This window comes from Gopherus evgoodei, chromosome 10 (genome assembly GCF_007399415.2).
Source record: "Gopherus evgoodei ecotype Sinaloan lineage chromosome 10, rGopEvg1_v1.p, whole genome shotgun sequence".
NCBI classification, from domain to species: Eukaryota; Metazoa; Chordata; order Testudines; family Testudinidae; genus Gopherus; species Gopherus evgoodei.
Window position 1 is genome coordinate 30,977,564 of NC_044331.1, and position 17,544 is coordinate 30,995,107.

The window sequence follows — 17,544 nt, forward strand, 5'->3', positions numbered from 1 at the left end:
CTGAGTAGAGGCTGAAGATGGCGGCGCCCAGCCAGAGGCTGGAGACGTGTCTGAAGGTGCTAGGTGCCGCGGCGGCCCAGCCGGAGCGCTTCCTCAGGTGAAATTCCCTACCGCGCTCCCCTCCCCCAGCTTCAGACATCCCCGGCTCGGGGCCTGGCCGCCGCGGCTCCCCTGGATCACTCATCCCCTGGCCCGGCCCGGCCTGGGCTGCGCTCTGGGCGCGCGCTCTGGACAAGCGCAGCAGCCCGTCCTGTCCCCTCGCTCCTTTCACTCATCCCAGGGGAGAGCTTCAGACCCGGGCCACACCCCCTGCGTTGCTCCCTCTCTGCCTTTCCTGGGTAACGACGCACCGCGGCCCCATTGCCAGCCCCACTCGTGGGGAGGGAGGGGGGATGGTCCTATCTCCCTGGGATTTTTGCCAGGCGAACACCAAGCCTCCCTGTCTGCTATTATTATTTTATTGCATTTCGGAAGCACTTTGGGGTCCAGTCATAGACCAGGACCCCATTTTGCTAGTTGTTGCACAAATACCTTCATTACAAATAAAAGTAAGTCTCTAGCACTTATGGTTGCAGGGGAAAGCTTGAAAATGTGATCTGAATATAATATAAAAGTTTAGAAACAAGATATTTTTAAAATCTCATTATTAAGATAATCTCACGATTTTGAGGGCTTGATCTGTGATTTTTCAAGACTCTGGACTGGCAGTGCTTTGTTAATTAGCCCACCCAACCTTGTCTTCTCTGTTAGGGAGAAAGTGTATATAGGTTTCACTTGCATGATTACAATGAACTGTTTAATTGTAGTAATAAAACTAACTTTGAATGGGCCTAAATCTGTGTTTTGTCATTTAGGGAAAGATTAATTTAGGTATATGTAAAAGCTCAAAATTCTGTGGCCTTCTGTTGATGTGGTGATTGAGTTAAGGTTAAAAAGGGGACTTAAAATTTCATTGGAACACACAGAGTAAAATCCTTTTTAGCAAGGGGGAGCTATTTTAAAAACTGCTTGTAAATGAGGAAATCCTTGTATATGTGAGTAAGAGTTGGGGCCTGTCTGAATTCTACACAGCAACTGTAACTTAGGCCTTCATTCCACAATTGGATGGCACTCTGCATGAATCTGGTTCCAGGATTGGGGATCTTAGGTTTTATCCTGTGAGAATTTCCATTATGACCCCTCTTTTTGAGCTATTCTGAATAGATTACCAAGAGTATATTTAAAATTTGAAGAAAATTTAAAAACAAATGTATTTTGAGAAAAAGATGACAAACTAGTTAATCCCTAAGCAATAACTATGGTTAAGGTGACATCCCCCTTGTTCAGCTGCTAGATGGAGGTGTGCAGGCACCACCACTGCACCTTCCATTGGCCACGGTTCCCGGTCAATGGGAGTTGCAAAGCAAGTGCTCTAGGAGAAGGCAGTGCACAGAGCTGCCTGGCCACACCTTTGCCTAGAGCTGAGCGAGGGGGATGTTGCTGCTTCTGAGGAGCCCCTGTCCCAGGCCCCAACCCCTTCCCACACTCAGACTCTGCTACTGCATGTGGGGAAGGGGTGGTGGCCCAAGTGGTTGGTGCGACTGGCGCAGTGGCTGCCTGAGCTGCCCATAGGCCAAGTGCACCTGCTGCTTCAGAAGTAACGGAAAGTCACCGAATCGGTGACTTATGTGACAAACCACAGCCTTAACTATGGTCCATTTCATTTCAGTACCTCTAGGTATGTGTTACACGTTTTAAAGTTGGACTGCAAATGCTGTGTAATAAAGTAAAACCTGCAGTTGTTGAAGGGCAACCAGGCATTTGCTGCAATAACACTGAACAGATGTAAAGAGACCATCAGAGAAATCATTTGGTAAACCCCGCACCCATCAAGTGAGCTCCACAATTATCTAAAAAAGGAACAATCTTAAGGCTATGCAAGTTTCCCTTTGTAAAAATGCATTTGTCATAACTCAGACTGCTTTCTAATTGACTTTTGAATTTTAACATTTTTTCAGTTTGCTATTATGTGCAGTGATGTTTTTAATTTTGTTTTTATCAGTGTGCAAGATGGACTGGCTGCAGACTTCAGTTCATTGACAAAGACTCTTTATGATTTGCATAAAGCACAGGGGACAAAACTAGTGCGTGGGAGTCGTTTAAAAAAACTGGTAATAGAAAACTTTGATGAAGAACAGATCTGGCAACAAATAGAGCTACAGAATAATGCAGTTCTAGACTACTTCAAGAAAGCTGTTGCTAGAGATGTTAAAGACAAAGATCTCTACCTTTTCCCAGCCCGAGAAGGGGATGACTTTGAGGTAGACACTAGCAGTGATAAGCAAATGGAACAAGAAGATAGCATGGAAGCAGAACCTGCCTGTATTGAAGATGAAAGTGAGGCTAAAGAAAAGCAAAGTAAATCCAAAGCAAGGAAAAGGCAGCTATGTAGTGATGAGGATTCAGATGTTGACTTCGATGTTGATGAGCTAGAGCAACAGATTCAAAAGTTGAAGAAGACTACCTGGAAAAAATCAAGAGAAAAGTCCATAGTGGATGATAAATTTTTCAGCTTAGCTGAGATGGAAGCCTTTTTGGAAGATGTAGAAAAAGAAGAAAGCAAGAAGGAGGAGGAGGAAGATGAGGATGTGGATGAGATTGATTATTTTGAAGATATTCTTTCTGATGAGGATGAAGAAGAATCTGAAAAAGATAAAATCGAGGTAAGGGTATATGCATCCAGAATTAGAAGCACTTTTGTCACAAGCCAGTATAATTTAAATTAGCTTAAACTGACATGAAATTGAAATTGTAGTTCAAATTGGAAACAAAATGCAGACTTTAAAAAAAAAAAAGTATAATTAACCATTGAAACAATTTAACAAGGTTTTAGTGGGTTCTCGTTACTTTAAATCTTAAGATCAAGATCAGATGCCAAAAGATGTGCTGTTAATTCAACCACAAATTATTGGGCTAAAAGCAGGAATTACTAGATGAAATGCTATGTAGCCTGTATTATGCAGGAGATCAGACTAGATGACCATAATGGTCCCTTCTGGACTTAAAAATCTGTGGATCTATTAACATAATACAAATATGTGGGATCAAATAAAAAAGTCCCTACCTTGAAGAGTTTACAACCTACATTTGGATGGATCTTCATGCCTGTGCCGTATTTTACTGAAGTCGTTGGGACTCTTCATGATCATAGGGGTCTGCCCATGTGGATCAAATAGCTGAAGTAGGGCCCAACTTAAGACAAAATAGGTGGAGGTGGTAAACTCTGAGAGGCAGAGAGAGGAAAAGACAGGGTCACTTGGGTGAGTAGTGTATGTGTTGTAAGGGTTTGTAGATTTTTTATTTTTATTTTTATTTTTTTTTTAATAAGGCTGTGAATAAACTTGAGCTGCTGTATTCTGGCTTGAAAATTACTTTCAGTCTCTCTTGACTAACATTGCTTGTGACAATTCTGTTCTTTCAGTATCTTATTTGTGATATAATAAGAGAAAAATAGGTGCTTCTGGAAGTGATAACACATGGCTGTAATATGCATCAGTTTATGTTGTCAGGGATTTATGAGCTACCCCACATGGCTCAGCAAATATGTGAGTTGTTAAAATCCGCTGCTTTTCCGCTCCTTGGTCTCTGAGCAAATTAAAATAGAATTGACTATTAATTGACGACATTAAAAATGTCTCACTTGGACTAAGGCCACTGTCTACCAGACCAGTTGTTAATGTTGAAATCCATTGAATTCCCATTGCAGATCTTATACTGCAGGTATATATAACATGGTCCTCATGGAAATGAAAGAGTCTTAGTCACTTAGACTTGTCACTTTCACTGGGTAACCTCTTATTTTCTCCTCTCTCCAGTCAGTTAAAAGTTCTAGAAATTTGAAATATAAAGATTTCTTTGACCCTATTGATGACAATGATGACCTAGCTAATGATAGTAAAAATGATCAGAATGATGAAGTTGACAAGGAAGAGGAGGCTGAAGAAGGCATATTTGATGAGTATGTACACTTGAACGATTTGTAACTGTTCTGTGAGATCTGCCAGTTATTTCCATTGTCACTGACAATGTGACACCGTCTCTTAAACAGAAAATAAAATAGAAATTTAGGAGTCTCTTTGTCAGAGAAAATAGTATTATATTAAGGAAGGAGCAGCCTTTTAAATCTTGTAGCAAGTATTTCATTCTCTGTTAATGTGCTTGTTTTGGCTTTCAGTAGTGCCAGTGTAATGTGTTCACTAATTAACTACTTTTTGACTTAGAAAAGAAGAGTCATTAGACTGTTTTATTGTTGCCGTGTGGGATCTGCGTAAATGACTTTAACTAAATGAATTATGTATTGCTTCAACTGGGGAGGCATATCTCCACTAGATATGTCGGAGGTCACCCAAAAGCCTACCTTTCTGGTTATGTTAGGTCTTAAGGAAAGTGCAGTAAAAGTTTTTGGGAATCTCTGAAAATTTATTATGTACAGTACCCTCCCTCTCAACTTGTGTATATTTAATTTTAAACATTAACTATAATACCATTTTCATATCTAGTTGCAATAATACGTGGGCAGCATTATCACCTAAAAAGGGGGAGCCTTTTACCTGTGGCTTGTATAATATATTAAACAATAAATGTCACAAGCATGTATTACTTCCATTTATGTAACGGCATTTTAACGTTTATAGGTTTGAGGAAAATAATGAAATAGACATAATGGAGAAGAATGAGAAAGCTAAAGAAGTCTCTAAAAAAGTTACTTTTAACTTACCAGAGGACACTGAAAAAGAAAACAATACAGATATACCAGATGAGAAGAGAACTGATCCCACTGGAATAAAATCTTCTTTTGAGAAAAGGCAGGAAAAGGTAACTAAGATGTTCTAGTATCCCTTCATAAGCAATTGATTTGAAGTTTTCTGCTTAAACTTGAGCCAAAGGCAAGTATGTTACTAATAAGTTGATTGTATTTGTAAATATCATCAAGTTGTCTGAAAGCTTCAGAAAATTTTTAGAAGAAAATTATGATAAAATAGTGGCATATTTACAGAAAGATAAGGCAAAAGGTGTGTAAAGAATCTAGAAATACCTGGAGTAATTATTCATATTCTTTGCTCTAACTTGATTTCCCTTTGTTTGTTGCTAAACAAGTGCATTTAACTTTTTAATTTTTTTCAATGTTCAAAAAATTTTATCTTTCAGATGCATGAAAAAATTAAATCTCTAGAAAAGAAGTTGTTGGAGGAAAAACCTTGGCAGCTTACAGGAGAAGTGACTGGACAAAAACGACCTGAAAACAGCCTTTTGGAGGAATCTTTGCTGTTTGACCATGCAGTCAGAATGGGTAAGTACTGTTATGCAAAATTTCAGACATTATGTTAAGTAATTTGTTTGTTTTACTAGTCAGGGTGGTGAACAAATGCTGTCTGTATTCCCCTCCTCCCCCATCCTCCCTCCACCATTCTTTTAAACTTGCCAAACATTGCCCAAACTGTGCCTAAACTAGAATATTTATAGGGCCATATTTTTCCACATAGAAATTTTATTGCCTTACCCATTTGTTGAACTTTCAGATGTGAACTAAGCTTTATCAAATGACAATGACCCATTGTTTGTGTCCACTTATTTACAGGGCAAACACAACTTGGTTATCTTTCTCAAACTTTCATGCTATGCAAGTTTTCCTGAGGAAATAAACCTACTAGCCTGTCTAGTCATCTTCATTCCAGACCAATATGGCTCTCTAAAGTACTGTATATATAGTCTAGCATTTTTGTCAGTTCTTTTGTTTTTGTTTATAGAACAAGCAGTACCGGTTAAAATCAATGCAAAAATATCTCCAGAACTGTTAATCTCCTTTCCATTTAATGAATGATTTAGTTTCTAAATACTTTAAACTTGGTGTTTTTTTGCCCTCTTAGCTCCTGTGATCACAGAGGAAACCACCTTTCAGCTTGAAGATATTATCAAACAGAGGATAAAAGATCAGGTTAATAAGATTTGCCTTCACCTCTTTGTTTTATTTGGAAGCTTAAATATTTCAACAAAATCAAACCCTAAACACTGTCTGGTACATTCAAATGTACTTGTATTAACTTGGAGTTTTGGGGGCACAGGAATTAATTCCAAGCATGAGTTTAAGGTCCTTAGTTTTTTAGGTGTCAGTTTGTCTCCTGAGCATTTCCAGAAGAAATAAAATATCTGAATATTGCTTTTGCTTAATGCTGATAGTGTATTCTTAATGATTCCATTCTGTATCCTTTTGGATGCTATACCTAAGCAGCGTATTTCTCGCGGATTCCATGACTTTCCGTGACTTCTGCAGCAGCCAGTGTGGCTGGCTCTGGAGCAGCCCAGGCAGATCAGGCAGCCCTGGAGACAGCCACACTGGCCACTGCTGGAGCAGTCTCAGGCCACTGTGTGCGCCCTCTGGCAGCAGTTTGGTGGGGGGGAGGGGTGTGCTCAGGGCTGGGGCAGGAGGTTGGGGTGCAGGGCAGCACTTACCTTGGGGGGAGGAGGGGCTTCCTGGAAGCAGCCACCAGCCTCCCAGCACCAGCGGTGCCCCTGGGCTGCCACCTCCAGAGCATCCCCAGCCCAAGCTGTAATTTAATTAATTATATAGTAAAATCATGGGCCATGAATTTTTGTTTACTGGCTATGACTTGTCCATGACTTTTACTAAAAATACCCATGACTAAAACATAGCCTTAGCTATAACATATCTCAGTTAGATAGATAATTAAAATTACCCTCCCAGTTTACAGATTCAACTATAAAAGGACTAATTTGGAGTTGTGTACATGAAATTTATATAATGGATATGCAGATCTCTATTTAATAATCTGTACTCAGAATATTGACTAAGAATAATTTTTTTCAAAATATATTTAACAAATCTGGTAGGTAAATAAGTATAGTATAATATAATTTTTTAATGTTAATTGCACAGAAACCATATTGCTGTTTATAATTCATACAAAAAGTACTTTCAAAATTTTATTCTTGGTTGTTAATTAGTATACCATCTTTGGTTGCATCAGTGCAAAAAAAGACTGGTGAATAGATGAGGGTATCTATCCTTCAGTCTTGTTTAACTGGATGTGAGGTTTTTTTGGACTAAATACAATTCCTTAAAAGATACTATCTTAACTATAGTGTGGTGTTGGCAATTACTGAATCTGCTGAAGTTGCGGCAAAATAAAAGGTAGCACCCATTGTATAATAAATTGCCCTTTGCTGTTGGGTTCAATGCAGTGTTGGAAAATCAAGTTAATGTGCTAGCTGAAACAATAAATGAGATGTCTGATAGAATGTGATGTATAAAAATGGTCTGTTAAAGCTTATTTGATGCAATTGTATCTTAACTATTTTATGGTTTTGTCTTAGGCTTGGGATGATGTAATACGTAAAGAAAAACCCAAAGAGGATGCCTTTGAATACAAGAAGCGTCTAACTCTGGATCATGAAAAGAGCAAATTGAGTCTTGCTGAAATCTATGAGCAGGAGTATTTGACACACAACCAAGTAAGTTACGATAATGGACACACAAACACAGTGCATTGCTATTGGTTGGAAAAATCAAATTGTGACTGCTTGAAAATTTTTTTTTTTTATTTTTAAACACTGAATTGCCGTAAGTATTGGGAAATCCTGACGTGTTCAATCAGTACAACCTGGACAGCTGAACTGATACCAAAAATTCAACATTTACTGTTAAATTTGCACAAATACTGAGAAGACAGAATCATTGTCTTAAAATGTGGCATAAAAATATTAGAAAGAAGTTACATTCTGGAACAGCAATTTGCTTTAAAAAGTCCATCAGGGAGATTAATATTGGACCATCTTTTACATAACTCATATTTGATTAAACCACTCCAGTTTATACTATCAGAATAATTATTTGGCTGAACCCTTTGAGTTCACGGATAATGCAAATCCTTTAAATCAATTAAAAGTACTAAGAGTTCAGTAAATCTCAGACTTGATCTACTCAGGCTTTTGTTTTAATCTTCTTTACTACATCTAATGGGAGTGTGGAGCAACACAGAAATTCACATGTGAATTTGGTTTAAAGTGAATGAATAGGAGCCTAAACTTCCCTAACTTCCCCTTCTCTAGCCAACTTCACATGATATTTGAGCTGCACAGTGTGAATGTGAAACTTACCAGTGTGAAACATCATCCCAGAATTTAATCCACTGAGTCTGAGACTCTGGGCTCCTGAGTGGTGGTCTGAGTCTGAGAGGTTTTTTCAAACACACAAGAAAGAGTCAGGTACCTACCTACCTTTGATTTTCAGTGGAAGTTGGGTGCCTGACTCCTACTTCTCTTTGGAAATCTTCCCCTCGGCTGTTCACATGTTGAAGATCACTTAAACCCTCTGTGGCTCAATGAACCCATCTGTAGTACAAATCTGTGGATGTCCTCTTTATATCCATGGAACATGTTTGTGGATCAGATGCAGATACAAATTTTGTATCCATGCAGGGCTCTGTCCATCTGTAAAATAGGTATAAACTGCGTATTGCAGCATTACAAGCTATAATGTAAACTGCTCTAATATCTTTATATGCAAGTTTCTCTGTAAGTGATTTTTCTATTAACATATGTTGTTGTTGTTTGTTTTTTTATTATTAACAGCAAAAAACTGAAGAGGAAGAAAATCCTGAACATGTAGAAATTCAGAAAATGATGGATTCACTCTTCCTAAAATTGGATGCTCTTTCCAGCTTCCACTTCACACCTAAACCAGTGAGTCCATTAATTTTCACACTTCATACAATAAAATGTTTGGGAAATAGGCAGTAAAGTGAGGGATACTTCCAAGCAATTGCTTGTTGAGTATTTCAGAAACATAATCAGCCTTAATATAAATGGGAATGTATTTAGTGTGACTTAATTCAGTTACTAATATATTGCTGTGGCATGATATCCATATATGTAAAAGACATTTCCTTCTTTCTAGCCCGTGCCAGAGGTTAAAATCGTCTCAAATCTTCCAGCTATAATTATGGAAGAAGTCGCACCAGTTAGCATTAGTGATGCAGCTCTCCTGGCTCCAGAGGAGATTAAGGTAAGAAATTTAATCGAGAGCTGCAGACAGGTTTTCTTTCGTGTCTGCACGCTGCGGATACCCTGCACCCTCAGAACAGAGAACTCCTTTTCTCTGACATTCTTCTCTTGGAACCCCATTCACAGGGGAACTAGCTTGGCTTAACTAGATTTGACTGCCTTCCTCGCCACCTGCTGAGCTTCCTTTTCAGCATAGGTTATTCTGTTTTTGAAAATTACCCTGCTATGTAGACTGTTTGACTGCCTAATACTCTCTTTGTTAAGAAATGTACTATGCTTAATCTGCTTTACCGTCTTCAGCTTTAGACAGTTAATCTGTCTTTGTTTTCCCGTGTGTGTGTGTGTGTATATATATATATATATATACACACACACACACACAATATATGGGTGTGTGTGTGTGTGTAATATAGGAAAGTTAAGAGGGTGGGGAAAATAAAATATATACATGCATAATATATTCTGTAGGAATTTTTAGTTCCCATGGCTAGCATGACTGAGCCATTTGGGCTCCTCTGTTTCACTAACTCAGGCACATTCTCAGCCGCAGGAAGCTGGGTACAAGAGACATGAAATAAACACAGAGACTACTTTGTGTGAGAGATGAATAGTGTGCTACTTCTGCTGGCTAGTCAATGAAATGTATAGCAAGGGTGCCCATTCTGGTTGTACTCGTCACTAGCCTAGATAGCACTTTTGGATCCAAAAATTATGCAGTTTTGTCTTTCTAGGAAAAGAGTAAAGCTGGAGATGTGAAAACAGATGCAGAAAAGACTACCACAGACAAAAAACGAGAACGAAGAAAGAAGAAGCTTCACAGACGTATGAAGCTAAGGGAGAAGAAGAAGCGTCAAAAACTCCTGGAAAAAACAAAGCTAGAACAAGGCACGAAACTCAGCAAACAAGCTGTTGCAGCAAAAGTAAAAAAGCTCATCAAAGAAGGCAAAACAACTTTGCTCAAGGTAAGACTGTCTTACATAGTCTAGTAGTAAATTTCAAATGTATATGTAGTAATTGGATATTGGTTTCCTACCTTGTCATTCAGAAAACCTTGGGTTTTTCTGGTTTTTTTTTTTTAAATGCAAGTCCTCAGTGCTGGGCCGCGCACTAGCTGCTTTGTCCCATCCTGTTCTCCTCCCCCCCCCACCCCCTGGTGTAAAGCAACCCTGCTCCCAAATAGCATGGGCTATCACAGGAACTCCTATGCCATCATCTTTCCTCTGCAACCAACTCACGGGGTGTGGTTGTGGGCATTCCTGCACCCTGGTAAACTCCAACTTCTGCCTTGATTCCTTGGGATGTTAAGGCTATTTTAACCTATGCCGGAGACTGATCAATGCCTTTTTATTCATACCTGGGCTGAGCACTTCCTTCACAGAGAATGTGGCCCAAGGTGTCCATATTTAATTTCAAAACAGAGAAGGTCTGACCAGTTATGTTTATTGATATTTGCAGTGTTTGTGTTCTATAGATTTTTGTGTTTTACCTTTGAATAAACTATTGTGATTTTAAATTATAGAAATATTTACATAGATGCTTTCTTCTGCAATTGCTATATCTGCATGAGGATATCTTATAATATTTCAAAGCATCTTACCCATTCCTTTAGTATGTGCAAATAACTTAATTTGTAGATCCAGCAAAGAAAATGTGAACTGTAAAACAGTTATTTTGGAATTAATCTTTAAAGTTATAAGTGACACACACTATTTATATTCTGTGCTGCTTTATTTAAAAATTCACAACCTGAGCTGCAATCTTGGGGAAAAAAAATTGCATACATGTTTAATTTTATGCAGGTGAGTAGTTCCATCAAACTCTGGAATTACTTGCATGCTTTAAGTATTTGGACGATCAGGACCCTAGCTAGTTCCTCCTGAGTTTTATAGATATAATTCAGAATAGTACTTTAAATTCAAACAAAAAATAACATCAAATGTTACAAGAACAAATACTAGTTGTGTGGGACTTCTTTGTAACATCAAAATATTGATCTTGTATCTTGAATATAGTAAAACATTAAATCTATATAGTTCCTTACGGGTTTACTATGTACAAGAGACCATTAATTCCTAATATTAGAGGTTTTTAAAACAGGGAAAAGAGAATATGGAAAGTAGTTCTCCATCTAAAACATTTGTGCATTTGCACTTTTTTATTTTTGTAAACACAATAATCTGCATTTCTCTAGGGGAACTGATATATCGAAGGATTCGTTCCTGGATTTGCACATATACCTCTCATTAACATTAATAGGTATTAAGCATATGCATGAAGAGGGAACACATCTCTTATCTTTTGAAATTACAGTAGGACAAAAACCCAGGATGTCTGCAAATCAGTTATCAATTAGATTATAAGTATGGTATATTTAAAATAAATATGGTATATTTAAAATAAAAAAGGTTGTTTAACTAGTAATTGTGTAGTTACATCAGTCCATTGGAACATTTGCTAGCTTGTCTTTTATTATAATAAACACTTTGTCTATTAACAGGATGAAGGTAAAGACAGGGCTTTGAAATCATCTCGAGCATTCTTTTCTCAGTTACAAGATCAAGTGAAAATGCAAATCAAAGGTGCCAAGAAAATACAGAAGAAACAGCAAGAAATTTCTGCTCAGAAACTTAAATTATAATACATTTTATACATGCTGTACTTTGTATAAATTAAAGTAAATGTTTCTAATGTTAACATTGCACTTTGAATAGTAGCTTTTATTTTATATAGTGCTCGAAAATCTTCTGTAAGTTGAAGTTCAGTTGAGTGTCTTTCCTGCTGCTAGTGATGAAAATGTGCTAGACTGTTCGTGCTCTCTTTCAGCCTTCTACTTACTTTTTTTTCTGCTAGGAATTCAGTCTTTTTTCTTCCTCTAAAATGAGTGGGCAAACTTTTGGCCACATCTGGGTGGGGAAATTGCATGCAGGGCCTGGGCAGGGAATTGGCGTGTGGGAGGGAGTACAGGGTGTATGAGGGGGCTCAGGGCAGGGGGTTGAGGTGCAGGAGGGGTTTGGCTCTGGCCCCTGGCCCAGTGCTGCTTACCTGGAGTGGCTCCGTGGCCACCGCGCTGCTCCTGGAAGCAGCTGGCACCATGTCCCTGCAGCTCCTGGGGGAGGGGGGACAGAGGGCTCTGTGTGCTGCCCTTGCCTGTGGGTACCTCCCCTGAAGCTCCCATTGGCTGTGGTTCCCCACTCCTGGCCAATGGGAGCTGTGGAAGGCGGTGCCTGGAGGTGAGGGCAGTGCGCGGAGCCCTCTTCCCCCCTAAACCTGTTGCTGCAGGGGCATGGTGTTGGCTGCTTTTGGGAGCGGTGCGGGGCCCACAGGTGCCACAGGAGTGGCAATCCCACGGGCCGGATCCAAAGCCCTGAGGGGCCGGATCTGGCCCGCGGACTGTAGTTTGCCCCCCCTTCTCTAAAACAAAAGTCTCACAGTAGGCAGATAAATAATTACAATATATCTGTGAAAATTCAGTATTTGTATATACAGTAGAAACTCAGTTACGAAGACGTCTGGAATGGAGGTTGTTCGTAACTATGAACAAAAGGTTGTGGTCGTTCTATCAAAAGTTACAACTGAACACTGACTTAATACAGCTTTAAACTTCACTATGCAGAAGAAAATTGCTGCTTTTAATCACAATTTAAATAAAATAAGCTCAGAAACAGTTTCCTGACCTTGTCAAATTTTTTTAAACTTTCCTTTTTTTTTAATAGTTTACGTTAACACAGTACTGTAATGTTTACTTTTTTTCTTTTTTTGTCTCTGCTGCTATCTGATTGCATACTTGCGGTTCCAAGTGAGGTGTGTGGTTGACTGGCCAGTTTGTAACGCTGGTGTTTGTTACTCTGAGGTTCTACGGTATTTGTCTCAAAATTATTCCCCCCCTTACCTCTCGCAATGTACATAGAAAATTGTGGGGAAAGGGAGGTTTAATTGCCTAAATCCAATGTTTTAGTATATCTGAGAACCTTAGCCGTGGATGGATTTTACTATTCAGCACTTGTCTGTTGTAGCACTGCCTAACGATACTCTTCAGGCAATCAAGGATGAATAGCATCTTACAGAACCACTTCAGTCATAATACAATGCTGCCATTGGATAGGGCAGGGGTCCCCAACATGGGGGCATCTAAATGCACCCGCGTCCTGGCCAGCGGTCGAGCATCCACCGAAGGCGTCGCCACTGAAATGCCACCGAATTTTGGAGGATGCTCGACTGCTGCTACCGTCCTTCATCTGGCACCTGCCAGACGAAAAAGGTTGGGGATCACTGGAATAGGGTATACACCATTGCAAATGCCACCACCTTATATTTGGGGTTCTTTTTGTTTTTAGAAAACAACCTTTAAGTGCCTATACTAGATGTTTCAGATTTATTTCTGCCCCATAAAATTTAACCTTTTAGCTGCAGTCATAATTCTTATAACCTTAGTTTCTGAGATGTTACAGTATTTAATTTGGTAGTATTCAGAAGAAAGGTGATCAAAGCTCAGTTCTAGATCAGTGTATGTATGACTCAAAATCATATCACTTGATCTTAAAGTATGAATTCATGAGACACTCTCAAAGCAAAGTCCCAAAAGGTACCTCTTGCTGCCTTGTACTTATTACATAAAATCATAGATGTAGGGCTGGAAGAGACCTTGGGAGATCATCTAGTTCAGCCCCCTGTGCTGAGGGAGGCCCAAGTAAACCTAGACCAGAGGTTCTCAAACTCTGGTCTGTGGACCATCAGTGGTCCATGAGTTCCCTTCAAGTGGTCCACCAACTCCATGGGTGCTCCAGGGCTGGAGCACCTACAGGGAAAAATTGGTGGGTTCTCTGCACCCACTGGCAGCCAAGCTCCCCTTGCCTCCGCCACCACCTCCACTGAGCATGCTGTGTTCCCGCTTCTCCACCTACCTCCCAGCACTTGCTGCGGTTTTGTGGCATAACAAGCTCTGGGAGGGAGGAGTGGAAATGCAGCACACTCAAGAGAGGGTGGGGATTTGGGGAAGGGGTTGGAATGGTAATGGGGCGGGGGTGGAGTCAGGGCGGGGCTGGGGGCAGAATAGGGGGGTGAGCACCCACCAGTGCCAGCAGAAGTCAGTGCCTATGCCGCGGATAGTTCCCTCTAAGGTGCATACCTGGGCAGCTGCACATGAATGAAGGGTCACCCACCTAATTAGTGGAGCTGCGCAGGCATGACTCCACTAATTAGATGCCTGGACCCTGGAGAAGATGCACATGTAAGGTGAGGTGGCGGCCTTGGAGATATAAAGGGTAGGTGAGAGTGGGCTGTGGGGTGAGAAGTGGGGGCAGAATTTGGGACTTGCAGGGCTGCGGTGCCCAGAGAAAGAGGCGACTTTCTCCAGCTTCCCCCAGCTTGGGGGCTGCTGTGGTGGGAGGAGAGGGCACAACCATCGCATTAGAAAAGGAAGACTACTGATACTAAAATATGAGTTGTGTGCTTCTATTTGTAGAACAAAAAAAAGTTTATTTATATATAGCACATTTATCCAAAGCGCTTTACAATAGTTAGCTAATGGTACAAACAACATTTGGAAATATTAAGTGGTCCACCAAGACCCTCAGCAATTTTCAAGTGGTCCGCAAAAAAAAAAGTTTGAGAACCACTGACCTAGACTATCCCTGACAGATGTTTGTCTAACTTGCTCTTAACAACCTCCAATGAAGGGCATTCCACACTCTTGGAAGCCTATTCCACTGCTTAACCTCAGAAAGCTTTTCCTAATACATCTAACCTAAATCTTCTTTACTCCATGAATGTGAAATTTTCATTTTTGTTCTTTAGAGCCTAGTAGGTAGCCAGAGTATCTCTTTTAGCATTGAACAATATTGTCTTGTTCTGCTGATCAGCAGAAATCTAAAGGTAGTTTAATGCATACTCCACTGTTTGGGGGGAAAAGATGGTTCTAAGGGCTTGTCTACATCACAAAGTTGCAGCGCTGGTGAGGGGGTTACAGCGCTGCAACTTAGGAGGTGTACACATCTGCAGGGCATCACCAGCGCTGCAACTCCCTGTTTGCAGCGCTGGCCCTACTCCCGTTTTGTCTCGGGTGTAGAGGATCCAGCGCTGGTAATCAAGTGTAGACACTTACCAGCGCTTTTCTTGACCTCCGTGGAATAAGCAGGTATCCCAGCATACCTGAGGAAGCCTCTCTGGTAATCAAGCAGGTATCCTTCCCTGCGGTTTGCAGGGGGGGTTCGGGGAACGCGAGAGCAAACCGCGGGGAAGGAGATCTGCTTGCTCGGGGGTTCGGGGAACGCGAGAGCAAACCGCGGGGAAGGAGATCTGCTTGCTCGGGGGTTCGGGGAACGCGAGAACAAACCGCTGGGAAGGAGACCTGCTTGCATGGGGGTTCGGGGAACGTGAGAGCAAACCGCGGGGAAGGAGACCTGCTTGCTCTGGGGTTCGGGGAACACTGGAGCAAAACCGGGGAAGGAGACCTGCTTTCCCACGGTTTGCTCTCGCGTTCCCCGAACCCCCCTTGAAGCCGCCCAACAGCGCTGCAGTGTGGCCACATCTAACACCACTTGCAGCGCTGGTTGCTGTAAGTGTGGCCACTCTGCAGCGCTGGCCCTATACAGCTGTACTAATACAGCTGTAACAACCAGCACTACAAAATTGTAGATGTAGACATACCCTAAGATTGTGCTCCTTAACAATCTCTGCCCAACGTTAGGATTTCTGACAGTTCAGCTGCTTAATCTTGTTGGTACTCAGAGTAAGGGCTTGTCTACATCAGAAAGTTGCAGCGCTGGTGAGGGAGTTACAGCGCTGCAACTTTGAAGGTGTACACATCTGCAGGGCATCACCAGCGCTGCAACTCCCTGTTTGCAGCGCTGGCCGTACTCCCGTTTTGTCTCGGGTGTAGAGGATCCAGTGCTGGTGATCCAGCGCTGGTAATCCAATGTAAACACTTACCAGCGCTTTTCTTGACCTCCGTGGAAGGAGGAAGCCTCTGGTAATCAAGCTGATCTCCTTTCCCGGTTTGCTCTCTCGTTCCCGGAACCCCGAGCAAGCAGGTAAGGAGAACCGCTTGCTCGGCGGTTCGGGGAACGAGAGAGCAAACCGGGAAAGGAGACCAGCTTTGCCGCGGTTTGCTCTCGCGTTCCCGGAGCCACCCTGCAAACCGCAGGGAAGGAGACCTGCTTGCTCGGGGTTCCGGGAACGAGAGAGCAAACCGCGGCGAAGCTGGTCTCCTTTCCCGGTTTGCTCTCTCGTTCCCCGAACCGCCGAGCAAGCGGTTCTCCTTACCTGCTTGCTCGGGGTTCCGGGAATGAGAGAGCAAACCGGGAAAGGAGACCAGCTTTGCCGCGGTTTGCTCTCTCGTTCCCGGAGCCACCCTGCAAACCGCAGGGAAGGAGAACCGCTTGCTCGGCGGTTCGGGGAACGAGAGAGCAAACCGGGAAAGGAGACCAGCTTCGCCGCGGTTTGCTCTCTCGTTCCCGGAACCCCGAGCAAGCAGGTCTCCTTCCCTGCGGTTTGCAGGGTGGCTCCGGGAACGCGAGAGCAAACCGCGGCGAAGCGGGTCTCCTTTCCCGGTTTGCTCTCTAGTTCCCGGAGCCCCGAGCAAGCAGGTCTCCTTCCCTGCGGTTTGCTGGGTGGCTCCGGGAACGCGAGAGCAAACCGGGAAAGGAGACCAGCTTCGCCGCGGTTTGCTCTCCCGTTCCCCGAGCAAGCAGGTCTCCTTCCCTGCGGTTTGCAGGGGGTTCGGGAACGCGAGAGCAAACCGCGGCGAAGCGGGTCTCCTTTCCCGGTTTGCTCTCTCGTTCCCCGAACCCCGAGCAAGCAGGTCTCCTTCCCTGCGGTTTGCAGGGGGGTTCGGGGAACGCGAGAGCAAACCGCGGCGAAGCTGGTCTCCTTTCCCGGTTTGCTCTCCCGTTCCCCGAACCCCCCCTTGAAGCCGCCCAACAGCGCTGCAGTGTGGCCACATCTAACACCACTTGCAGCGCTGGTTGCTGTAAGTGTGGCCACTCTGCAGCGCTGGCCCTATACAGCTGTACTAATACAGCTGTAACTACCAGCGCTGCAAAATTTTAGATGTAGACATGGCCTAAGATTACACAGTAATAGAATCTGAACAAACCAAAATGAGTGTTCTGATTACTTGGAATGTTGGGGTAGAGGCTTTCAATTTTTGTCTTGTATGGCAATGAGCACACACTTCCATATCATCTGCGAGCTAGCAGCAAATGGACTAACTACATCCTTTTTGGAAATACCTTGAAAGAATATGAAGCAGCTCCAACCTTGCATCAAATTCAGTGCCTGCCTGTCCCATTTTAATGTTTGCTAAACTGTGTGGCTTTTTCAACACTAGAACATTCACTGGTTTAAATTGATTTAGGGATTGGCTACACTTCCGAGTCAGAGCACATTGAAGTAGCCTTGGGCGCCCTAGCTCACTACCCATTCACACTGGCAAGGCACGTAGAGTGCTCTGACTCCAGAGGTAGAGCGCTCCTGGTACTCCACCTC

The 17,544-nt window shown here is 42.3% G+C and overlaps 1 protein-coding gene across 1 annotated transcript; it reads left to right on the top strand.

Annotated features, from left to right (window-relative positions):
- The first annotated feature begins 7 nt into the window (after positions 1–7).
- On the top strand, positions 8–11,759 carry MPHOSPH10 (M-phase phosphoprotein 10). The gene is made up of 11 exons (XM_030577998.1): positions 8–97; positions 2,042–2,702; positions 3,855–3,997; positions 4,674–4,854; positions 5,188–5,329; positions 5,907–5,974; positions 7,372–7,509; positions 8,629–8,739; positions 8,954–9,061; positions 9,792–10,022; positions 11,558–11,759. The coding sequence occupies exons 1-11, from the start codon at positions 18–20 to the stop codon at positions 11,696–11,698; spliced, it is 2,004 nt and encodes a 667-aa protein (XP_030433858.1). The 5' UTR covers positions 8–17; the 3' UTR covers positions 11,699–11,759.
- The last annotated feature ends 5,785 nt before the right edge of the window (positions 11,760–17,544 follow it).